Genomic DNA, 25,025 nt, shown 5'->3' with positions numbered 1-25,025 from the left:
AGCCTCAAGCTGCCTCTGTCCATATATAACTCTGGTTTCATTTTGCTAGACGTTAAATGCTGTCATGTGAGTTGAAGAATGTGACCCTCAGGACTTCTGGATTTTTCTGTTGCTCTCTTTCCTTGACAGAGTGCAGTTAAGCAGAGAACCCCATGTTGCTATTTCCTGCTGGGCGAGTTGGTCAGGTTTCTCTGCAGAGCGACTCTATCTGGATGGAAACGATTACTAAAAGCTGCGGATTCTGGCGCCTCCTGACTAGCTAGTGCAGGATTTTGTCTGTGAGGTTTGGGAATTGGTGCAATTCTAGGCATTGGCGGAAACCTGTTGATCCCAGAACAGACTTACTGATTCCAGGTAAATTGTGATGAGCTGAGATTTGCAGCTTCCCCATGTTCCCAGCCAGGGTTTGTTTCCTGTACACAAATAAGAACTTTACAGCCCTGCAGTCAGATTTTGCTCTAAGGCAGCTCCCTCCGTGACTCAGAAGACTGTGGTTTAATGATACCCAAGCTTTTGGTGGCTTGAGCCATTTCCTTCCCACAGCCCAAGCTACTTGTTGCTCTTCCTTGCCTCTCTCAGCTGTTCCTGAGGCTGTCCTGGGATCCACATCAGAGAACATGTCAACAAAGAGGGCTTTCCCTCCTGTGGTGTTGACACAGGGTTTAGATTGGGGGAAACTTTATTCCCTTCTAGGTTGCAAAGGAACCCCTAGATTGGACTGATGCTGATATGCCATGATGCTGCAACTTGCTGACTAATTTCTCTTTGTAACACTGGGAATGTTTGAGCTCTGAACTCTGTGATGCTTTTAATGTTGGTTTCCCTGCCAAGGCTAGAAGGCTTAGGTTATAATACTGCCAGGAGGCTTGCCACCAGTTGTATCCTTTGCTTTCCATGATTAGTTGTGTAAGGAGCTGAAAGACTTGCAGAGCTTCTCAAACACAGCTGGCTTTGACTCTGGCTTAACTGAGGCTGCTAATACCTTGGATTTGTGGCTCTTGCAGCCATCCCTGGATATTGGCTGCTTTGATTTTTGAAACTTGATGCTGGTGATAAGAAATGGGCTGTTTCCTTGGGAACCTGAGTGGTCCAAAGGCTGGTGTGAAAGGAGGGCAGTCCCAGCCAAAAGTGGGCTGAAGTCCAAACAAAGAGCCCCACTTCCTTTCATGAATGATGAGTGGAACTTGTCGCTGGGGGTGTTGAAGGAACATGAAGGGGTGAAATGGCATGTGTTTGGGAATGAGGCATCTAGGTCCTTTGTGGTTCGGTTAAAAATGCTGGTCTGAGCTTTTGGGGTGTTGCAGTGGTAAATGCAGGATCCATTTTTATGTTGAGTTGCCCAACTCCATTGAATTTGGAGTTTGCCCATATAGGAACATTCAGATATTGGAGGAGCTTTCTTCTTAATGGGAGGGAATGATATTTGGATTAGAGCTTGGGTTTGAAGCCAGTCACAGCTTAACTGGAGCTGGCTTCCGCCCCCAGGCCTTGACTCAGTGAAAACAAATTTGGTCAGATCTGGCTGGTCTTCCACATCAAGGAAGCACCTGCCCAGCTGAGGGCCCCATGTTTGGGTTGGCGGAGATGCTGTCTTCTGCTCAGGGCTGTCTCCTCTGACACACACTTATTCAGTGCCAAGAAATCAGCAGAGTTATAAAGCAAGAGAGGAGACGGCTTGTGCACAGGTTACACTGACCTGTTCCAGATCTTACCAATGTAGTTAGGTTTTTGGCAGTGAATTCCGACCTCCCTCCAAGTACACAGCAGTGTTTGTTCCTTACTGGCGTCAGTGTCATAGCTCTAAGGGCAGTGAGCTGCACTTTTCGTTGCTGATCTTGGTTGACATCAGAATAGAATAAGCTTTAACATGTTAATGGCCCAACCATGCAGGCTCTGGTGATAAGCATCTGTGATTTTTTTTGGCTTCTTCCTGGCTTAGCTGAAGGTTTCTGTGTTGCAGCCCTCAGTTTTGTCTGTTTGTCAAGGACTGACAGGTGTAGGGGAAAGCAGAAGTGAAAGGCCTGAGGAGGGCCAGGTTGAAGGCCATCAGAGCTGCAAGACAAGCCCCAGGGAACACCTTGTTCTGACTGTGCTGTGGCCTGTACTTTGTGTGGCGTACGCAGGTGTTCCCCTTGTAATTTTAGCTTATGCATAACATGGGTTCATCTTTGCACAGTAGGGGTTGCTGCATGGAACAGAACAGGTGGGTGTGCAAGAATTCAGGCTGACAGATGAATGAACTGTCGTCTTCTCCAGATCCCTCGTAGTCCCTTTTAAAGCCCATCTGCTCATTGTAAACTCTTAAAACATTCCCTGGATTTGTCTGTGAATGGGACAGCATGAGATATTTCCCACTCAGTCAAGGTCTTTGTTAGTTTAGGTCAGCTTTTACCAGATCTAAAACTGATAGACTTTTTTTTTCTTTCATTGTAGATGAATTTTTTTTTTAAAACTTATTTCAATCCATTTCACTGTTCTGTGCTGTTAATGCAGCTAGCTCGGTGTTGACCCTTCCTATGAATGTGAGATTGCACAAGCAAACTAGCCTATAGTCTCTGCTGGGCTGGTCAAGAGAAAAGGAAGAGAAATCACTGATCTGATTTGGGCTGTACTTAGTGATACGATCCACAACGGGATATTTCCAGCATCCCCTTCAGTCATCAGACCCTGGGACATGGTGTCCCAGCTTTGAGCTGAGAAGCGTAGGAGAGGGAGAGTTGGAGCAGTCAACAGACTGAATAGTCGTTAGGAAATGTTGAAATGGGGAATCCTTCTTAGGTCCGGCATCACCCTGCCTTTATATTCTGTCCTGCTGCTGTGGGAAATGGGCACTTGATTCTGTTCCCAGAACAACTTTGACCTCTCTGTCTGCTGATGCCTCTGTCATTATTTTAAAAGGGGTTAGTAGTGATGGTGGTGCTGTGGTGTGCTGAGGCAAATTCACCCTGTCAGCTAGAGGTGTGCAGAGAGCAGTCATCCCTTTTTGGGGTGGGTATTCTGACCCCTGTCCTCCCCATAGCTGCTGAATATGTCACAGCCCTGTGGGGTCTGTGGGGCTGGACAGAAAGAGGTACAGGCAACTGGTCTGACTCAGAGATGAGGGCACCTGTGGTGTCAATACCCACCCTATTTCTGCCAACTTTCATTAGTGGTTGGATAAAACAGGATTTCTTGGGAGCATAACCCAGGGAACTTCCCTGGCAATCAGGAGCAAAAGCTACTGAGCCAGATCTTCTGTTGGACCATGGGTTTTGCTGTCCCAAGGCTCAGTTTCAAAACATTAGTGGTGAGTGATTGGTAGCTGCTGCCTAGGGTGTCTCCCAGGAGGGGAGAGACATAGCTGTTCTGGAGGGGTTTTGACTGTGGGGTGATTGGGAGCAGAAATAAGTTGTTAGTCCCAGGTGCTGTGATTTGTGCTCTCACTCACTCCTGTGCGTTGAGCCCTCTGCATTCTTTAGAACAGTGAAGAGTAACAGATTTGAAGGGAGTATTTTCTAACAGTCAGGTGATTTAAAAATAGCCCTGGCCGGAGGCAGGGAAATGCAGTATTTATCACAGTAGGAACTCAAACCACCTGAAGATTGGGCTGTGATTTCTCATCTCAGTCCCCAAAGTTTTTCTTTTTGCACAGCACAGCTGGGGACAGAGAAACTTTATGGGCGGAGGAACAGACTTTGGTTTCAGACCATTTGTAAGGTACAAATCCAGGGGTTTTGCAGCTCAAACATCGGTGCTGTCAGCCTGGATTAAGCTGACTTGCTGAGTTGCACTAGTTAATTAACTGGCCAACTCAGCAGTTCTGACCTCCGAACTTGCCAGAATGGGATCCCATAAAAATGGTGTGTGGGCCATTTCAAGGTACAATTGTTCTTTTAATTTTGGCAGCTCCTGTGGATGTTGGGTATCTGTGCATTCTCAGGCTCTTCTGTAGTGCTGCCAACAGATGTGTCCTCAAACACAGGTTGTGATGGGTATGAGATGAGGATGGACTAGTAGTCTTTGATTCCCTCTCACCCACCAAACCACGGTCAGGTGGTTTCTGGTGTAGTTGGATTTTGAGTAGGCAAGGAAGAAGTGAGAGGATCAGCATCTAATTATGAAAGGTACTAAGGGTTAAAAGTTTTTACAGTTTTATCACCTTGATGATTTTCTTTCAATGTCATTGTGGAAAAGAAAGTTTTAAAGGAATTCTTATAAATGCCAGTGAGGGGACTTCACTGGAGATAGTGGGTTTTACAGATTTTATGCGCTGATTACTCTGGTCTCCAAGATCAAGGGGTGCTTCTGGTTTCTCTTCCTTTCACATTGCAGCTTCAAAGGCAGCATTTGTTTGTTGCCCAAAGGGGAGGCTGAGTGTGAAATAAACATCTGCAAACTCTGAAGCACTTCAGTGTTTACAGACATTTGTGGGAGAAAAGTGCTGCAGCTTAAAAAAACCCAACCCAGTTGGACATAAATACAATATAATCACAGATGATTAAATGTTCCAGTGGAGTAGAGCCCAGGATTTTTTAACTCATTTCTTTCTCTCTGTGGCGTCCTTTAGGAGGAAAAGCTTATCAAAGTATTTGTCATCAGCTGACTTTTTTTTTTTTTTTCCCCTGCTGCTATAAATAATTGCTGCCTCTTTTGTTTTCTAGAGCGAGTACATTGCACCCTGCGATTGCAGACGGGCGTTCATCTCTGGGTTTGATGGCTCTGCAGGTACCTTTCCAGAACTTGGGTTCTTTCTACTGTACATAATTCCCCTGTAAAGTAATAGTTTCATTCATGGCATAGAGGCAGGATGGAAAAGAAAACCTATCCAGCTTGTTTGGACCGTTTTCTTCCCATTTCAGCATCTGCAGAATTATGTCTTGGCTACCCGCTGGAATTATGTAATATCAGTGCAATAACAAGTTTTCAGAAAATGTTTGACCCCTGAATGAACTGCTCGTAAAGTAAAATCCTGTTAACTCTTTAATGTGGTGCTTGTAACCTACAGTCATTTCTTTTGATGTGCAGCCAGTACGAACAGATTTCCACATTGCCCGTTTGGGCTGGGTGAATAGTAGATGGACTTTAGCTAGCCTTTCTGTTTGAACAGATCCAGGGCCAGAAACACTGCATTTGGAAACTGAACACTGTGGAAAAGTTTGCTTATCTTGCCGAGACAGGATGTTTTCTTGGCTGTAGGATAGGTCTGTGTTTCAAGAGACGTGGTTTTTACCCTAGCTGTACCCTAAGTTCTGCAACTTACTGTGCCATGTGATTGTTGGAAAGTCGCTTTAGTCTATTGAGGTCTATTTCTCCCTCTAATTGTAAATCCCGTTAATAAATACTGCTACCTATGTGTTTGGAGGGTCCATTCATCAGTTCCTATGAACTACTCTGGGACCTCATGTAGAAGGTGATAAATCCAGGGCTGCGGGCTGCTGTTAATGGGTAACATGAATCCTGTATTAATTTCACGCCTTCTGCATGGCCTCTTCATAACTTTCCTCTCTATTTTGGGCCCTTGTTATGTACTTGGAAGGTCTGTGTTCCCAGCCTAGTGCTCAGTGAATCAGTGAGGTTTCACACAGGGGCTCACCTTGTGTTTCTTGCTCTATCTTTTCAGTCTGAAGCAGCTTAAAATGGGGTTTGTCTTGGGGGAGTTTGGTAGAAGACAATGAGTTAATATTTGGAAACTCTGCTCTGCTAATCCGGGCTTCGGTTTCTAGTTACCAAGAGTGTGGTCAAGATGCAGAGACTCAAGACACTTGGATTCAGTTTCTGTTTGTGCCTTAGTTTGTTTGGTTTGGGTTTTTTTTATGTTTTTTTTTTTTTTTTTTTTATTAATTGCCAAGGGCAAGGCAGCTAGAGTGCCTTGCTGAGATCTAACTACCCCTCAACTGTCTGCTTGCATCCCTCCATCTGGAGTCACTTGGAATGGGACAGACACTGAAAGAAGCAGAAGTTTATGTTTGTATTTCCTGTTCAGTCATCTCTGCTCGAGCTGTAGCATTTGGGAAGGGGGTGCAGCTGACAGCTGGGAGTGATACCCATGTCTGCTAGCCTAGTGACAGCTGTTTCTTGTGGATGGCCACAGCCCAGGCTTACTCCCCATAAGAAGGTGGGATGGAGTGGAGGGATGTGTTACTGTGACATGCAGCCAGGTGGAGACCACAGTCTCTCTTACAGAAGGTTTGGAAAGCCCCATTTACCCAGTTCCACTGGCTGGCTGAGATATGCTTAAGTTGAATTCATCTGAGGCAATTAATTAAGCTGCATCCTTGTGCATACTGTCTCTGATAAGATTTGCAAGGTGGTAGTGCAGGAAGAACAGTGAATGTCTCCACTGAAACAGGACTAACTTTTGCAAAGTGAGCAGAGCTGCCTTTTTGGGTATCGGGGTGCATTTCAAACACTCTCCCAGCTGTCTGTGTCTCTGCGTGGTGGCTGACCACCTCTAAATCACTGCATCTTTCTGCCTTCCTGCCTAGGTACTGCCATAGTAACTGAACAGCATGCAGCCATGTGGACAGATGGACGCTACTTCCTGCAAGCTGCACATCAGATGGATAGCAACTGGACACTCATGAAAATGGGTATGCAGGAGGCTGGGATGTTGCTCCACTGATAAACAGAGAACAGTCACAGGCTATTTGGTCACTTTGCACATGTTACAGCTTGTGCTGTAGGGATACCCTATCGTGCAGGGCCTTAGGGACATCTTGGATACACTGCTGCTCCTGCTTTAGTGTCCTGTGACTCTTCTTGCCCATGGGTCTAGTATTCATTAGTAGATGTATCTGATGTGTTAGCTTGGACTTTTTGAGTAGTGTGGGAGTGCTTCAGTATGACTGCTTCTTTGAACCTCTTTTTTTTTTTTTTTTCCAAATCCGTGGAGGTCTGAAAGATACACCGACTCAGGAGGATTGGCTAGTGAGTGTCCTCCCAGAAGGCTCGAAGGTGGGAGTGGACCCTTTCATTATTCCGGCTGGTTGGTTTTACTTTAATTTATAAGTTTGGGTTGGGCAACTAGATTTTGCTTCCTTGCTTCTCTGGCTAAGCTGTTGTGTGATGGTATGTAGCTAACCATGTTTCAGCCCAGATGGGGTGGTGGGTTGAACTTTTAGGCAAAACAGGTTGGATTTTGTTTTTTTGCATGTATTCCAAGAGCTCCACAGCATTTCATTGACTCCAAAACACAAAGGATGAGAACTACTTTCTGGGCTTGCAGTGACCTTACCTGAAAAACAGAGTCATAGAATCATAGAATAGTTTGGGTGGGAAGGGACCTTTAAACATCATGTATTTCCCCCCACCTGCAATGAGCAGGGACATCTTCAACTAGACCAGGTTGGTCAGAGCCACATCCAGCCTGACCTTGAATGTTTCCAGGGATGGCACACCTACCACCTCTCTGGGCAACTGGTTCCAGTGTTTCACCACCCTCATTGTAAAACATGTCTTCTTTATATATGTAGTCTAAATCTTCCCTCTTTTAGTTTAAAGCTATTACCCCTTGTCCTATTGAAACAGGCCCAACTAAACAGTTTGTCCCCGTCTTTCCTGTAGGCCTACTTTAAGTACTGGAAGGCCACAATAAAGTCTCCCCGGAGCCTTCTCTTCTCCAGGCTGAACAACCCCAACTCTGTCAGCCTGTCCTCATAGGAGAGGTGTTCCATCCCTCTGATAATTTTTGTGGCCCTTCTCTGGACCCGCTCCATGGAGTGCCAGTCTACCTCCTTTTGTCTGTGCTGTGGCATGTGATGGGCATTTCAGCACAAAGTTGCTGAATGCCTTGGCTAGTATGTAAGGCCTGAACACCCAGGCAAAACTCACACTGCTAGTCCTGCTTGGTGGTCTTGGCATCTCTGCAGCTCTCCCTGTAGGAAGCACATTCCTGGAGAGGTACCATTTATATCAGATGAACAAGTATACATCTACTCATGTTTCAGAACGTGGGTTCCAGTCCAAAGGTCACTGGAGGCAAGGGGAGACGTTTGCTTGATTCAGACGGGCTAACGATCAGTCTCATGGATGTGTGGAGGCCCATCTCATCTCTTGTCTAGTTTAGATCTAGCATGGTACTGCACTGGGGTAGAGGACACCCTTACGGCAGCCTCTGGGATGGCTTCTTCTGGTGACTTCTGTCTTCCGGCTGGAGCAGTTCTTCAGCTCAAGCATGAAGCTCCAGGGCTGTGAGGTTCTGTACCTGCTGCTGGCTGTAGTGGCTGTGTTTGTGGAACTGTAATTGTAATAGCTTTTGCTTTGATTTTTTAAAGGAATGGGAAGAAGGGGAGGCTGGAAGGAAAGGAGGAGACTCAGATTCTTGAGTTTACCCCCTGTGAACGGGGCTGTTAAACCAGCGTGTGTCCTTTAAAGCCATTGCTCTTGACTCTTTCTCTTTGGCAGACCAGTGGAAGAGGATGTCCAAAGCCTTGAGAAGTGCTGGCCACGACCTTGTGCCTGTCAAAGAAAACCTGATTGATACAATCTGGACAGACTGTCCTCAGCGCCCCTGCAAGCCTCTCATCACGCTCAATCTGAGTTACACAGGTGAGAAGCTTAACTCCCAATAGGCAGGGACTTCTTCTACTGCCCTGTCCCCTTTGCTTTCCTCTTACAAAGTAGTGAGAAAAACAGTACTACAGTGCAATATGACCCACTACGAATAGATCAAGAAAGTGATCAGACCTCAGCTAATGACCCCTTTGTCCTCAAAACTTCAAATAACCATTTGCTAGAGGCTAGATAACTTCAAAACAAATCCATGGATGTCTGGAGGGCAGCTTGTTTGAGATAGTTCATATCAGTTATTAGAAAGGAGTGAGGAGCACAAGCCAAACACAGTATGTTTTGGGTACTTCCAAAATCCAATGCATTGGTCTGTGTTTACGTCATCATCCCCAGTAAAGTTGGTGCCTGTAGCTTTTCATATTGTGTTTTGCAGGGGTCAGCTGGAGAGACAAAATTGTAGCCCTCCGTTCAAAAATGGCTGAGAGGAAAGTCCTGTGGTTTGTGGTTACAGCCTTGGATGAAGTAGCATGTAAGTCTTTGCATCATCTTCCTCAGTTCTTCCTGCAAAACAAATGTCCTTCCTGCCTTGGAAAAGAAGAACCCTGCTAGGGTGGGAGGCACTCATGAGAGACGATGTGTTTGATAGAGGTCAATTAACTTGTATCGAGTGCAGTGGTGATAACAGGTCACAAACGGTGAGCCTGTATTTCTACACAGTGCCTTTTTACACCAGTACAGCTCCCGAGTACATTTTTTGCCCAGGAAATGCAGCAAATCACCACCTTTGAAAAACAGCCCAGGCAAAGGGAAAGGAAGGTTATATATAAAGCCTGAGGCAGTTTGAAGGGGAAAAAAAAAGACCTGTGAGATTTTTCTGGCTATAAAATACCCTGATGCTGCCTCTCTCTATGGAAAGATGGAGACTGTTTTCTGCTGTGGAGGTTGGGCAATAAATGAAGCAATGTAACGCGTGGCTTTGAATACATAAGGCCAGGGTGGGGTACACAGCATTCACAGTAGTCTTCCTAATTGTTCCGACTTTTTAAGTCAGTCTCTACCTCTCCAGTGTTTGGCAAATGCTTCGGTTAAAACAAATAAGTCAGGGCTCAACTTGTATTTCCAGATCACTTCAACCCAGGGTCCCACTAGAGAGTCCCCTCCATGTTTGGGGCCCCAGGATGACTAGGTCTCACACCCTGGCTCCCAGCCCAGTGCGTAGGAGGGGAGAATGGCCAGAAACAGCAGTGGTTCTCCCAGGGCTGTTTTTACTAGTGCTGTGTATCCTTTGTGCAGAAATCACCAATGTGCAGACTGGTGCAGTGGGAACATAGTGCTGGCAGGGTGTGAGTGCAGCTAATGCCTGTGCCCTGTGTCTGATCTGAAAAGGTAGAAATGAAGGTGGCGTGTTCCTAGCTCCAGCACTGCCAGCGCACTATCTCTGGTACTGAGAGAAGACAGCTTGCTGGGGTCTGTGGGCTCTCCTGGATCTGGGACACTGAGCAAAGAACTTCTTTCATGAAAGAAATACTTCTGAAAGTGGTGATATGACTCCTCCCTGGAGAGACCTGCGTGAGCGGAGATTGAGTGTCTCACCTTTTCAGGCTCATCTCCAATTAAATTAATGATAAATTGGTGCCCCGAGGTGGTTTCAGATTAAATATCTCCAGCAAAGCCAAGCTTTGTTATGAATTGAGGGTTTTAAGATGGACCAGAGGAGGTTATGAGAGAAGCTTATTGCTGGGTGCCTGGTTGATTCCCATCCTAAAAGGGGAAGAGAGAGAAGATGTCTTTAATTTGATCTAATGCAATTCACTGTATTAAACTCCAGACGAGTTTCTGGGGGCAGAAAGAGAGCTCCAGAGGAGGCTGTTGCCTCCTTACTTCATTGGGAGTCGACTGAGCAAGGAAGTTTGTACCCATGCATTAAAGATTTCTTTGTGGCTCCTTCCTGCTTTCGAGTGACCTACTCCTTCCCAGGGGAGAATCAAACTCTATTTTTACTTTTGTGGCAGAATTTGCACAGTTCGATGAATACAGTGCTGGGTCGTGATTGAGGACATGTTGGTTCTTTTCCCAGCTGTCCTGCTGGCTGGCCTTATTGCCTTGAGTAACTCATTTCAGCTAATTGGATACCCTGGGGTTTTTATTTGACCCTATAATCAGGAGTTTGGAGATGCTGAACATCTACTTCCCCTCTTGACTTTGCCTGGAGTTGTTATAGGGATAAAATCTTTGTGAAAAAAACTAAGACTAAGCAGTCTGAATCTGAGACGTTGGAGGCACCCAAATGAGAGGCCTTTTTGGAGTATTTTGGTCTTGCCTACTGTGTCTCCCTCTTCCCTCAAGTATCAAAAGAAGCACTGGAATGAAATTATTACTTGTAACTTTGAAGTCTTTTAGCTGTTGAGAAGTGAGCTTTTATTGCATTGCACAGACCAGAAGGGGCAAACACTACTTTGTTTTTACATGTCCTTATCTTTTTTGCTCGTTCCTGCTTTATTGCAAGCCAGCCCTCCTTCAGAAGTTAAACCCCAATTTCGTTGCCCAATGAGAGTGTTTAAACTGCAGTTCTGGTGCCATCTGCTGGCAAAAACTTAGGATTGCCGGAAAAGGAGCAGGCCGTGGGACAGCTGGGTGGGAGCTGGACCCACGGCCTGCACCCATGACGACTCACTGCTTGACTGTGTTTTGCTGCGATTATTTTTGGCTTTCTCTAATGTTACAAAAGGTGAACCAGGACTGTGATTCTTGGCCTTCTTATTTTCCAGGGCTTTTCAACCTCCGAGGCTCTGATGTTGAGTACAATCCCGTGTTTTTTGCATACGCCGTCATAGGAATGAACACAATCAGGTGCTTGTATTCCCCTCTTATGTCCCCCAAGATGCATTTTTCTGTGGGAGAGCTGTTCTAGCAAAGCATTTTTCTTTGTAAAACCCCTACGCTTGGGCACTTTAATGTCCCTTCTGAGCACTTTTGTCTTTAACGTTAATTCCTCTCCTCCCCTGATCAGACCTAGAGAAGCAGCCAAGAGCTCTGCTGCACTCCTCAGCACCTTGGCTGACTTGCTGGCTGACCTTGGGCAGGATGGCTGACCCCTCTGTCTGTCACCCTGTGATAAAACGTGGAGGGCCCTCGGAGCCCTGGGTGAAATGTGGGTAAGAGACAGCGCTGGCCTCGACATTGGAAAACTTTGCTCTAATGTCATTAATGAGTCACTTCAAAAGTGCAGGGACTGTGTAGAGAAGTTTCAGGGCTGGTTTATGACAGAAGGCTTCTTTCCTGCGACTGCCCGTACAATGAGCCTCAGTAAGCACAAGTCTTTTAGAGGCATCTCCAAGCTGCTAGCTAGATGCGTCTGAGGTAAAATCTGGCTGGGTGAGTACAGGTTGTATTTGAAGGTTGAGCTGAACTTTCCAATTCAGTGAAAGCAAGAACAGTGTGGTACTTAGAACAACATTAGCTTTTCTATTTCCAGATGTTGCCCTTAAAAAATAGAGGATAGCAATTTTTTTGCCTCTGTTACTCTCTCCTGCTTGATCCGCAGTGATGGGATGCAGCCGTTTTGAATGTGTCATACAAACAAAAACACTATCAGCTCCTTTGCTCTCAGCAAGGTGGTACATCTTAATTTCAAAGCGGGATTTAAGCTGTGTGAAGGACAGTGGTTAAAACAATATAGAACAAAGTATAGCACATACTTAACAAACTCCTTTCTTCCTGAAATGTCACCAGAATGGTTTCTCCTTCCCTCCTTTACTCCAACCACCGTCAGGTGTGGTCCCACTTATCTGCTCTGTCTGATTTGTTTCTAAGGCTCTTCATCGATGGTGACCGTATGATGGACCCAGCTGTGAGGGAGCACTTACAGCTCAACTCCACCCTGGAACCTGAGTTTAAAATCCAAGTGATGCCCTATGGATCTATCCTGTCAGAGCTGCAGGCTGTTGCTGCAGGCCTCTCACCCAAGGAGAAAGTGTGGCTCAGTGACAAAGCCAGCTATGCTCTGACTGAGGCCATTCCCAAGGTTAGTGGTCCTTGCAAGGGAAAATACTTTTCTCCCCTCTGCTCAGCATAGTCAGGAATGGTGTTAACGAGGGCAGTTGGCCTCAGCTTCCTCTGTGCAAAGCATGATGCAGGCTGGAGGGTGTACGGAAGGGATCCAGCTGTGCTGAGGTATCGAGGGGTTGTTAATCCTGGGGTTGCTCTCGCTGGAGCTGCCCTTCCAACTTGCTAAGCCGATTTACCCAAAGAATTGTCAGCTTAAGATAAGACAAGTACAGTGAGGGAGGGGAGGGAGGGAGGGAGCAGGGTAAACTTGGGTCACTGTGCCCATGGCTGGAACATCATCAGCCTTATGTGGGCCAGCAGTAAGAATTGGAAACTTGCAGAAACTGAAGCAGGGAAGTTGGGCAGGACTTTTGGGTCGGGACATTGGGCTTGATCTGAGTGTCTGAAGATGGTTCCCCTTATTTATTTCAGTGGTTTGAGGATATCAGGCAATATGTGATGTCTTGTATCAAAGATGGGAGGGACAGGGCAACAGAGTTGTTGTAGCAGGACACCTTGTGAGGGTACGGATAACCTGCAAGCAGTGGTTGTCCGTGCAGTGAGTGCATCTACTGAGGGACAGTTGTAGCTGTACTTGCTATACTTGAACTTGACTGTCTGGGAGTCTTTTAGTCCACCTAATATTCCAGTAGTCATGAAAGGAGATACTCGGGGAAAGACACAGCAGCTACTCTGGACAAATAAGCTGTTTTCCATGCATCTTGTGCGCGCCTCTTGCTTGCTACACGTTCTCTGGAACACCATGCAGTTTGCAGAGATATCTAGTAACTAACAGATACTGTGAGTAAATATGCCTGGGAATCGGGGACCAATGGGTATTTTCCAGATGTTGCCTTGGAAGACCAGACCCACAGAACAGAGTCTGTGCTTGTGTTGGGTTACTAAACAGCCCAGGCTTCCCGCCTGAGAATTGCAGGGCTAAGATGAAGGGGATGCTGAAGGAAGAACTAAATTATTAGAAGTGTTTGGCTGCAAGTCTGCATTCACCCACCACCAGGTTTCTGCCTCTGCCAGGCAGGCAGATGTCTCCTGCCTGTTCCATGTACTGCATGGTTGTGCTGCAGGCATACATACGATACAGCCCTACCTGTTGCAACAGAGCTAACTTGTGGGGTCTGAAGGCTTTTCCTGTATACAGGAATTTTAAGAGTGGTCTCAGCTTTGTATCTCCCAAAAGACAAAATCCCAAGAGCAGGGTCTGTTTCTGTATCCCCGGGCTGCCACAGTTTGATACCACCATGAATCTCTGCTTAAACTCTCCAGCTGTCATGGCCAAAATAGCAGGAACCATGCATTATTTTTCTCCAATGATAACATTTACTTATATACCTTAATAGTTTCACTGCACTTGATGCATCAGGACAGATGGTAAAACCAAACAGGTCTGGAAAGTTTTGTTGCTTTCAGCATATCCCTTTAATATGGGATGTGGCACTCTGTGCTTTTGCAGTGACTTGAAGGAATGTGCAGTTTAAAAAACAACACGATGCATACATGGGCAAGATAGTTTTGTGGTGGTTTTTTTTTTGCCCCTGCCCAGGATAAGTCTTCTGAGACCATCAAGCCATTTCTAGGTGCAAATTGACTGTTAATGTAGAGAATACTGAAACTTTTCCCACTCTCTTCCATTCAGGGTAGCAGAAAGTATAGAGTATATGGAGAATTCAGGACAAATTTGTTGTTGCTCTTTTGACTTCAGAGTAGAATACCCCTTGCTGTAGTTGGACTCAATGAGCTAACCCCAGGTTGGGCAAGTTACTGTAGATGATTTATGTAGAGCATCCCTATGGAGAAGTATAGCAGGTCTGGCCTAGGTTAAGGAATGTAATGAGTTAATGAGTTGTAGTGACATTATTTACCCCTTTAGCACTGGAAGTTTTGGCTGATACTGAGTCATTATACTGCTACGTGCCCTCTGTATGCAATGTGAGAGTCCCTGCTTCAAGGAGCTCTGTTCAATAGAAAGCAGGAGGGGAGACTGAAATGTCTTGATTAAAAAAACACTGGAAGAGCCAAAGGTTTCACAGTTCCTCATTCTGGGTATTTTTCTGTAGCTCTACACCACTTTACACCAGCTGAGCAGCTGGCCTGGGGTGTTTTGAAGAGCCACAGTGCTGTAAGTCCATCTCCTTCCATCAAAGCCAAATATTAACATTGGCAAAAATCCAGTTCATCATTAAATCTGCAAACCCTTTATAGATTTGCCTACAGTTGCATGTAAATATACTTTTCACAGAAGTTCAATAGAACTTACCAGTATTTGTAAAAGGCAAGCCAATTTAAGAATCTGAGCGTTGGGAATTTTTGTCCTGACTCTGATAAAAGGATTTTCCTGACTTTCTTGTGACTGCTTCAATACTTTAGTTTCTACATAATGCAGTGTAATTGTCTTGCTGTTTTTAAGAATTTGGAAACTGTAAGCCTGTAGGACTTGTGTGAAATTGGTCTTTGCTGAGGGTCTACCAGGCCCTTCCCATGAATTTGAGTGGTGTTTATTTGTATGCTGGTGCACTGAGAATGAGAAAACAACATGTTGCTTGTGCTGTGCTTATGTAGGTGCTCATCCCATCTCCTGGTATATAATGGGTAGAGCAGAGAACCGTGAGGCAAAAGACTATGTTTTTGTTCCTTCTTCTGATGCCATGTGTGACAAGGCTTGGGAAAGTCACTTCAGTTGATGAATTTCTATAGACGTGCTCAAAACCAGCCAAGCATTCCTGCTAATTTAAGGACAGCTGATGTTTGGGGAAGTGCACAGTGGTAAGGGATCAGTTACTAGTTCTTAATGCAGGGCCACCCTGTCCAAGCACAGGGAAGCTTTGTCTCAAACCATTGATGTAAACTCTGTTCAGCAGTGGACAGCATGTGAAACTCAGGTTTGCAAAGGCCTTTCGTGTTTTAGGCCCGTGGTGTGTTTGTGAGAGCTGGTGATTGCTAGAAGTGGTGATGCTCGGTGCTGGAGGAGCCAGAGCCTTGGGGGAACCTCCAGGTTCGACTCCAATGCTCAATACCTGAGCAGGGTACCCTTTGTTCCCTGCTGCCTGAGGGTAACGGTAGGGTGACCAGTCAAGGTGACTTTTTAGGTCTGTTTGCACAGCCTCAGTTCCACCTGAGTCTCTGGGATTGGTGTTTCTGTCTGGACCTTTAGTGTACAGCAATAACAGGAAACTCGTAGTTCAGAGATTGATATATATGGTATTTAGGATATCCAAATCTTTACCCTTTAAAGCTGTTGACCCTTTAGTTCCTTGGATTCCCCTGTGGCTGTTCTTCCTTCACTCAGGGACTGTTTCTCCTCTTTATTCCTCAGTGCACTTAGCTGACTACTGGCAACTGGTATCTCACAGCGCTGAAGGTTGAGAGAGACTGCCAAAGTACAAATTGTGGCCAGGCTGAGTTATTAAACCTGTAGGATTATGTAGTCTGAGTAATCCACAAGTAATCCCTGTCCTTCTGCTGCAGGCTTACAGATACCTCACCCCATATACCCCCATCTGCATTGCAAAAGCTGTGAAGAACGCATCGGAAACAGAAGGCATGAGAAGAGCACATGTAAGTGAAGCCTTGAGAGCCTCCTTGCACATGGCAAGAGGTTTGCTTTACGTTTAGGAAAAGAAATTGAATTTTCCTTTCACTTTCAGTGTTTTGGATTAAAAAGCAAATAAGAATTTGGATGGCAGGATAAAAATGGTTTTCTGTCAGACATCTACTGCTGTTGAAGCAGGTTTTTTGCTTGTTTAGCATTCCCTTGGAGTGAAGAACAACACTTGTAATAGCATGAGGAATCAACCTTGCTCTGTTGGAAGACTGTGCAGACTTGAGAAGTGTTGTTTAGAGTATAGACCCTCAAAGGGATGTTCCCTCCCCTTTGCTAGTTCTGTTGTCTTTCTCAGTGGAGTCTTCAAATTGTTATCACTTGAATAAACACAGCATAAAGAACACAGAGAAATTCTTTGACACATGGTGCAAAACATAGGCCAAGATGTTCAGAAGCAGCCAGTGTCCTCAAAGCACTCTGTTTTTGTGTCATCATGACACTCTGGAAATGAGGCTGATTTCCCAGGAAGTTTCATATTTTCAAGCAAAGAAGCTGCCTGTGAAACAGGTTCATGGTGCGGCTGAAGTTATCTCTTGTTTATTTCCTGTTAATTTTCAAGCAACAGTTTTCACAACAGGAGAAATGTGCCAGTTAAAGCAGGGCTTGCAATTTTGGGCTTGTCCCATATTTTCTGCTAGTTTCTTGGGAACTCCTGCTTTCTATTTCAATGTGTTTCTTTCCCTGTTAGTTAATGGGAAGTAAGAATACTTGTACTGAGCAGAGACGCTTTGTCGCCTTCCACCTGACGACAAAATTGTGCCTTGCTCTTGTACACTTGTCTCCTGCTTCTTGCCCCTGCATACTGCAAGCATGTAGAAAAAAGGAAGAAAAATGGGGGTCATCGGGCAAGAGAGAAGCCAGAAGCTGTGTGACAGAGACTGTGTGATGCCTTTGTGTCTGAAGAGCATATTCCTTTGTCACATCACTGTATGTGTTGTGTGGTTACCTTCCATGATCTGAGATGCAAGATCTTGTGTCCTGAAGCAAGAGACTTGAAGGGCATGTGTGGGGTAAAGCCAGTGTTTGCCGAGTTCTTGGTAATTCTTCACAGTAAGATACTTCCCAGCAGTTAACCTTGATTAACGTTTCTTTAATTTTCCAGATACATTTCCAGTGCTTGTATTAATTACAGGATGCAGAACCTGGAAAGACCTCTTAAATCATGTCTTAGTTTGTGTTTCTGAAACTTGCAGGTCCAATTCTTTTGCATCAAAACCTGTTTATACTAAGGCTTGATAAATCTTTTTTCTTCTCAATTCCCTTTTCTTCTGCCTATTTTAACATAGGTTAAAGATGCTGTTGCCCTGTGTGAGCTCTTTAACTGGCTGGAGAAAGAGGTAGTGTATTAATTTTTTTTAACTTGGAGATTTTATTGCTATGTAAAATTCTTTATTAGCATAAATGTTTTGATAGTCTTTATAATGTCTTAGCTAAAAGTGGGGAAAATTGGGGTTTTATCTGTTTGGGGTGGGGGATTTCAATCATGCTTCCATCCATGGCTGAATGAGTTTTTTTGAAAATGTACTTCTATTCATTTTACACAGACCAAAGCAAGACTAGGTGAGAAATTACCTGAACAAGCTTAATACAGTGTTAATACTGTCTTGTGCTGGTTTGGTAGCGTATATCATGAAATAATATCTGTTTTGGTGCAATACTTTGGAATTATTCTCGTGATAATCAGTGTTGTCTGGCAGTATGGTGTTTATGAATGGAGAGGTGCAGTCATGCTCATTGCAGTGTAAATGGGATGAAGAAAAATTACTTGTGTTTGCTCTGGGTTAGAAGTACACAGTGAAGGTGCAGAGTTCCAGGTGTTACACAGCAACTTACTAAGCTGTGCTCCTTCTCTGCTGCTGCATGTCTAAGTCCATTGACTTACCTATGGAGATGGCTTGATGCCTTCCAGAAGGTGCCTTTTTACATGTCTGAGTACCTCAAGAAGTCTGCCTCAGGGGTTATGAGACCTAGCTCTTGCTCCCCTTTGCCTGTTGTCCAGTCCTGGGGAGGTTGTGTCACGGGTTTTAATTTATTGAATGCCTAAAGTAAAATTTAATGTCCTCTGTTTTTCCTGCAACTGCTTCCATTCCTGATTTAAAAGCATAAAAATTCTTCTAATACTGTAGGCTGTTGGAAAGAACTGTTTAAGCTTAGTGTAACTTGTGAAGAGATGTTGGCTTGTGAGATGTTAACTTCTGTGAAGTTAATACTTTACTAGCTGCACAATCCTTCTGTGACCGTCTCTGCTTCCTGCTTCTCACATGCCCTGCACAATATTGCTAGGTTTATGTTTGTCATTACTGAGGAATGAGGACAGAAAACCTGGAAAGACGCCACTTCAAGATTGGGTTTCATAATGCACAGACGAGGCCCAGTGCTTAAGTATATAGCATTTTCTTTGCTGTTGGTGTACTAATTCAACCTTCCTCTTTGTCCACTAGGTTCCAAAGGGAACAGTAACAGAAATAATTGCTGCAGACAAAGCAGAGGAGTTTCGCAGGTAAAAAGTAAATCCCCTGTGAGGATGTTTTCTGGGTGGCATTTTTATCCTTTTTTTAAATTTTATTCTTTAGAAATCCAGCTCACTCGCAGATATATTTTACCTGAGGACAAAACCTTTACTACAGGATTTCTTTGAACCCTTGAAAGAGTTGGGGAAGAATTGGGTCTCTTGGGAGATACAAGTCCCAGCCCACTGGATCCTATCCGCTTTCCTTTTGAGGTAGCAATGAGGAGTCCCACAGGTTAGGACACTTACATACAAGACAGTTGCTTTCTTGCCGCAGAGGAGTTGATGTAAGAGTTAGATTTCCTCCTCTTCTGATGGAGAATGAGCACCATTTGTATTGAGAGATACTCCCATGTGTACACCAACAGAACCTCTGAAAAGGCTTTTGAGTAAATAAGTAACAAAGAAGAAGTTGTTTAGGACACCTCTTCCCTGGGTGGTCCGAGTGGTGAATTTTCTGCTTGTAAGGAAAGGGTAGAGAGGAAAGCAGGTTTCCATACAGTTAGGAGGATAGGGCTTTGATCTGTACAATTCTCCTACCCAAGTGTGCTTGCCCAGGTGGCTTTCAAGGCTAAGGGGAAGTCTGGGGTGATGTGAAGCTGAGGATGGGGCACTCCACATGCCTGGTGTGCTCCTCTTGCTTGTGCTGTAGTGATCACAATCTTTTCTTTCAGCCAACAGAAAGACTTTGTTGAATTGAGTTTTGCTACCATATCAAGCACGGGTCCAAATGGAGCCATCATTCACTACAAGTAAGAGAACCACAGTTTCTTCTTTCATCCTTTGACAAACATAGTTGGAATGAGCTGTCTAGCTTCTTTGTGGAGTCACAGCAGAGTGCTCCAGGGAGATGTAGTCACTGTTGATTGTCACCTTGTTTTATTCCACCAGAGCTTCCGCACTTACTAAATAAAGATCTCTCCCTGCTGGCAGCATGTATGTATTATGATGGTGGTCTGCTCAAGGGCCATAGAAAAGGGCTATTTTGGGGGTAGAAGTCTGGGAAGGATGAGTATGAAGCGCAAACTGTTCTGAAATATGTCCAGGAACAGATGTTGAGGGTTTTGCTGGAAGCAACAAAGCTATTCTCTGTACTGTAGTGCTGTTTACTGTAGACAAATACACTCCTCAGTATGATCCCTGGCTCAGCATGTGCGGGATTTCCATCACTGCCACAAGAAATCAGAGCCGACACATCCAAGCTTGCACTTAATATGATTTCTGGACTGCAGACGTGGGCTGGAGACCTTAAAACTGTGTAACAAAAAAATATTGTGTTTAACTGAACAGGCCAGTTCCTGAGACCAACAGAACGCTGTCTGTGAACGAGATCTACCTCCTGGACTCGGGAGCACAGTACAAGTGAGTGGGATGAATGGTGCTGAACTGCTACGTTTTCTGCTCCCGGTGACCACTTGCAGGGTCAGCTCACAGTTGCTGTGGCAAACGCAGCAATGTGTAGTTTCAAGTGCGGTGCCATTTCACTTGTTGTGTCCCCTCTGGAGGGAGTTTGTGGGATTCTGAATATAGCCAAGTGCATCAGTCAGTGAGTGAAAGATCTGTGACAGGAGGCCCTGAGCTAGGCTCGGGACAGCACACTAGGGCTGCTGACAAGCCTTGTCTGGGGTAGGAGACAAGATCTAAAAGTGCAGTTCCCATCAGAGTCCCATTACCAGTGTGACGGTAGCTGTGCTTTAGCTGGTGGTGCATGTTTCTGTCTGCTGCAGCTCCGCTCACCTGGCATGTTGGTGTTAGAGCTGCAGGGAACAGGGAGCAGGCCTGACTGCCCTGGTTCAGCCTCGGGCTGCCTACACAGCCATCTGCACAGCCGAGTGAGGCACCTGCCCTACCGGGATGTGAGCAGATTTGACTGATGTTGAGGTCAGAACAAGGCAGGGCAAAGGAGCAGGACAGCACTGCCCTGTGGTGTTCCCTGCCTTTCCAGACAGTCTCAGAGGCAGGGTTTCTCATCTCAGTGGCCACTTAGGTCTCAGGTGTGGTTTTTGGGAAGGCGTCATGTCTGTTGACTCACTCATTTTTGACAGTGCTATTCAGTGGCCTCAACCTCTGCAGCTGTTTACTATGGAACTCTGACTCCATGGAAAATGGAAGAAGTGATGTTTTTAACCAGCGTAAACTGATGATACGTGACTTGTTCAGAAAGATGCTGGACAGACCTGGCTGCTCCTTTGAGATGAGTTTTGTCTTTGGAGCTATGCCTTTTTGTTGTGTCGTTCAGGAAGAGCTTTGAAAAGGAACCATACAGACATCCTTTGATAAGATTTTTACAAGGAGATCTTTTTTCCTCTCCTCTGATGGCCTAATTAACGATTTCCTTAGTGCCACTATGAAAGGCAGCCCTTTGAATACAATGTAAGCTGGATATCAATGGCATTGTGACAGGGATGCTCTGCTTGTCCCTGCTGAGAAGTTAAACCGTGAGTTCTTTGTGACCATGGCCTGTGTGTGCTGGGCAAAAGCGTAGGCACAGGAGTGAGCGTTTCAAAGGGAACTCATTATTTCAAGAGCCTCTGTGTTTTTGACAGCAAGCTCAAAATGATACTTGTAGAAGGAACTTGGAGCCAGTTTCTGACGTCTCAGACTGACCCTTATCCAAATGCTGGATAACTTCTAGAAATCTTAGCACAAGATATCCTGAGGATGAAGGGGACACTACACCCCCTTATGCTTCCCCTTTCCTGAGCTGGTAGCTGTCATTTGTGCATAAGTATGTATTTTTAAGCTGCTAATGAATCATCTTCCATACAAATAGTCTAAATTCACCTTTCTCTGTTCTGTTCTCAGTGGGCGGGTACCAGTTGCTAAACCTCAAATTAGCATCGTTTTTATGAGCAGTTTAGATTCTAATTTGTGAGGAGCTTTGGGATGCTTATGAATGAAGGATAACATTTTGAATTGTAAATCATTATTGCTACATCTGGGACATGTGTGTTCAGGAATTTTTGAGATTAGGAGCTGTTACATCATCATTCTTGTGTGGTACAGAGCAGATGACTTTACCCAATTATGAGTTTGGTTGATTTACTGCAGTGTGACTGGGTTTTCTGTGCATTCTTACTTCAATCTTTCTTTTCCCCCTATCCCTTTGCTTCCTGCGTCTTTGTTTGCCTCTGGAAGAGATGGTACCACAGATGTGACCAGGACAATGCATTTTGGAACACCGTCAGCCTATGAAAAGGTAAGTTGGCATCTCAGTGTGGTTTGTGATCTGACCCTTATTATTAGAGATACTTAAACAAATTAGTATTGTGCCCTGTTGCTATATAGTCAAAGTGCTCTATCAAGTATCATTTATTTAATATGTGACAGCATTTTGATAAAGGCTGAAATGGAGGCTGTCAGACTTCCAAAATATAAACCAAGTGATTTGGAAAATGACACCTTTCTATCTTAAAATGCACACCTCTCATCTGCAAAGTGACACGTCTCCGCTAAGAAATAATAAAATCAGTGGGCTGAGGATAAACATTACTGGCTTGTCCAACATGGGAGTTAGGGGGATTTAATTTAGTGCAAAGCTTAGTGGCTAATGCAAGGCTGCAACAGTGGTTTGTGTCTAGTGTACCATATCAAAAACCAGTCTCGGTCTTATCTGAGAAGGTCCATTTTGGAAATTCAGCAATGTAATTTTGTTTATGTTAAATTGCTTCTTTAATTAAAACTAATTTCATCATTATGGTTCACTCAGTGATGAAAATATGCTGTAGGGTATGCTCAGGAAGTAAAACTACAGCCACAAAGAAAATCAGTCATGTAGGTCAGGTGAATCCTGCTGCTAAACCTGCAGTCTGAGTTTGTGACACACTCTCCATAATTAGCGGAGAAAGATCTTCAGAGTAATTTAAACTCTTTCTGCTCATGGTTTGCTTTGACATTACCGGCCATAGGAGAGCAGGAGCAAATCTTTCCAGATCCTTCACAATTTACTACAAGATGCAGTCTTTCTTCCTATTCCTGGGGAAGACAGTTTTACCTCTCCCTGTTTACTTATGGCACACATTTTTTTGACAGGAATGCTTCACCTATGTCTTGAAGGGACATATAGCTGTAAGTGCAGCCATCTTCCCAAATGGAACCAAAGGTAGGTTGGTGAGCTGGAGTGTTTTTAATACAGCAGTGACGTCTGAAGAACCATTAAGTGGTCTGAGAGCAAAATTCTGGTTGACAGGTCCAGATGCGTTGTTGATGTTAATGTAACTGTCTGTGTCTGTTTCCATCACAACATTTTGGATTCTTGATTACTGATATTTTTTCTCTCGGCATCAACTAGTGCGGAAAATTCTGAGGGGGAAGTCTGAGGGGTGTTCAAAGTGCTCTGGTTCTAGGGTGATAGTGACTTTCATCAGTCAATGGCACTCTTAACACATCTTAACACATCTGTGGACTTTCTATGCTTGGAGGTTGCTTTACTCATGACCCTATCAAAGCAAGAGGTCACTTTCCAGCTTCTAAAAGACTAATTAATTCTCTTCTAGTTAATGTGGAATCTCGTCAGTGAGCAGCATGGGAAAATGACACACAGAGGAGCTGTTTTGATTTTGTGCAGGAGAAGCTGTGACATACATTCACCACTGGTGAATTTGTTGCAGGGCTATTTTCTCCCTGATCAGACACCTTACACAAAGATGCCTCTTTTTAGTGTTTTCTCCAGTGTGCATTCTTGGGTAGGTGAGGAAAGAGCAGCTGTGTAGTGGTATGAGAAATCCCAACTGAAATTGGAGGGTCTCTGAACTTGGACATAAGGGCTTGGTGTTCACATGCAGGCAACAGAAATTCTCTGCATTCTGGTTGAAGCAATCTGTAATGACTGGCCGTCCAGGGAAGAAGTCTGGCTGATTGGCAAGTCTTCTTGGTCTTCTACCTTTAAGGAAGGCACTGAATTCTTTGGGGGTGATTTAACCACTAGATTCTTTCCTGAAAACCCCAGTGGAGCAAGCAGCAGTGCAATGTTTCTGTTACAGACCATCTTCTGAAGAGCTATGTAACAGGAGAGTGAGCGGGGCTCTTTAGTTGAGAAAAGGCTTGAATGTCAGACTTGCCAAATCTGCCCTGTAATTTCTAACAATCCAATGACTTGCTTGCTTTGGTTGTTGGTGGGTTTTTTTGAGGGGGGTGGTGGTGGGTTTTTTTGTTTGGTGGGTTTGATTTTTTTGCATGTTTTTCAGGTTTGAGCCTTCAGTGTGATTATCAGCATCTCTGAGGGAGCCTGACTTAATCAAATTCTCTCTCCGTGTCTGTCTTTTCCCCTTGGTCTGCAGGTCACCTTCTAGATTCCTTTGCACGCTCTGCCTTGTGGGACTGTGGATTGGATTACCTGCACGGGACAGGACATGGAGTTGGCTCTTTCCTAAATGTACACGAGGGTCCTTGCGGCATTAGCTACAAAACCTTTGCAGATGAGCCCTTGGAGGCTGGCATGATCGTCTCTGATGGTATTCAGCATTGGTGATTCTCTCTGGTTACTGGGGGAGGGACCAGGCTTGTTAAGATGAAGAGGGATTAAATCTGACAATGGTGTAAAAGAAAAGTGGGATCATAAGCTCTGGTCTTCCTCCTCAGTTTGTTATTTCAATTGTTATTTTAAGGTCTCTAGATAAAGACCCACTGATTTTAGCTCTTTCAGCTTCCATAAAGCACCTTTGCAGTCGAATGCTGCACGCCTGCTTCCTGCTCTCTACAGTGCAAACCTCAGCAGAGCTGTACTGCTGACCAGCCCAGCTCTGGCATGCTGCCTCCCATTGTGCAGTTGAAGAGCTGGCTACAGTACAAGGTGGACACCAGTCTTTCAGGAGCTAATCCTGTCTTTGCTATGGGCTATTTGAGGCAGCTGTTAAATCTTTACGTGCCTTATTCTTCCGGTAGTAAATTAACAGCCTGCTGGGGTTTGCTGAGAGACTTTTATTCCTTCAGGGCTGCAAAGTCCTCTCGGGGAGTCAAGGGAGGACTCTCTAAAATAAGCGTTTTGGGGAAGGGGTTACCCACCTGTCTTTCATAAAGACAGTATTTTCAGAGTTTCTGGTATTTGGAACACATGTATTCTGTGCTCTCCCTTGACTTGGAAGGAGACTCTCTGAGCTCGAGGGCTGTCTTGTTCTCCCTCCCTTTGAGAACTTTTGCAGTCACCTTGCTCAGGGCTTCTGTGCAGATTAAGTAGAGTCAGAAATTTGTTTGCCTCTGTGGATGCCTGATGTCAAGATCGCTTAGTGACTTCAGTGGACTAAAGCCATGGAGGGGAAGTTTGGCCATAGGGAATAAGTATTTGCACAGTGCAGCTATGTTGCAGCTTAGTTAATTACTGTCTGTTTCTGCAGAGCCTGGGTATTATGAAGATGGGTCCTTTGG

The 25,025-nt window shown here is 44.8% G+C and overlaps 1 protein-coding gene across 1 annotated transcript in view; it reads left to right on the top strand.

The window, feature by feature from the left end:
* XPNPEP1 (X-prolyl aminopeptidase (aminopeptidase P) 1, soluble) overlaps window positions 1–25,025 on the top strand; it is a 28,825-nt gene that overhangs the window by 1,360 nt on the left and 2,440 nt on the right. The window contains exons 2-17 of the mRNA XM_009881625.1: window positions 4,641–4,704; window positions 6,465–6,569; window positions 6,872–6,964; window positions 8,383–8,526; window positions 8,921–9,016; window positions 11,256–11,337; window positions 12,301–12,511; window positions 16,018–16,107; window positions 17,440–17,490; window positions 18,595–18,653; window positions 19,337–19,414; window positions 19,953–20,024; window positions 21,801–21,861; window positions 22,695–22,764; window positions 23,942–24,115; window positions 24,995–25,025. Coding sequence (XP_009879927.1) covers window positions 4,641–4,704; window positions 6,465–6,569; window positions 6,872–6,964; window positions 8,383–8,526; window positions 8,921–9,016; window positions 11,256–11,337; window positions 12,301–12,511; window positions 16,018–16,107; window positions 17,440–17,490; window positions 18,595–18,653; window positions 19,337–19,414; window positions 19,953–20,024; window positions 21,801–21,861; window positions 22,695–22,764; window positions 23,942–24,115; window positions 24,995–25,025 — 1,481 coding nt within the window. The remainder of the gene's footprint in view (window positions 1–4,640; window positions 4,705–6,464; window positions 6,570–6,871; window positions 6,965–8,382; window positions 8,527–8,920; window positions 9,017–11,255; window positions 11,338–12,300; window positions 12,512–16,017; window positions 16,108–17,439; window positions 17,491–18,594; window positions 18,654–19,336; window positions 19,415–19,952; window positions 20,025–21,800; window positions 21,862–22,694; window positions 22,765–23,941; window positions 24,116–24,994) is intronic.

This window comes from Charadrius vociferus, unplaced genomic scaffold (genome assembly GCF_000708025.1).
Source record: "Charadrius vociferus isolate BGI_N301 unplaced genomic scaffold, ASM70802v2 scaffold282, whole genome shotgun sequence".
Lineage (NCBI taxonomy): Eukaryota > Metazoa > Chordata > Aves > Charadriiformes > Charadriidae > Charadrius > Charadrius vociferus.
Note: the sequence above shows the minus strand (reverse complement) of the source record. Positions and strands in the feature narration are given on the sequence as shown.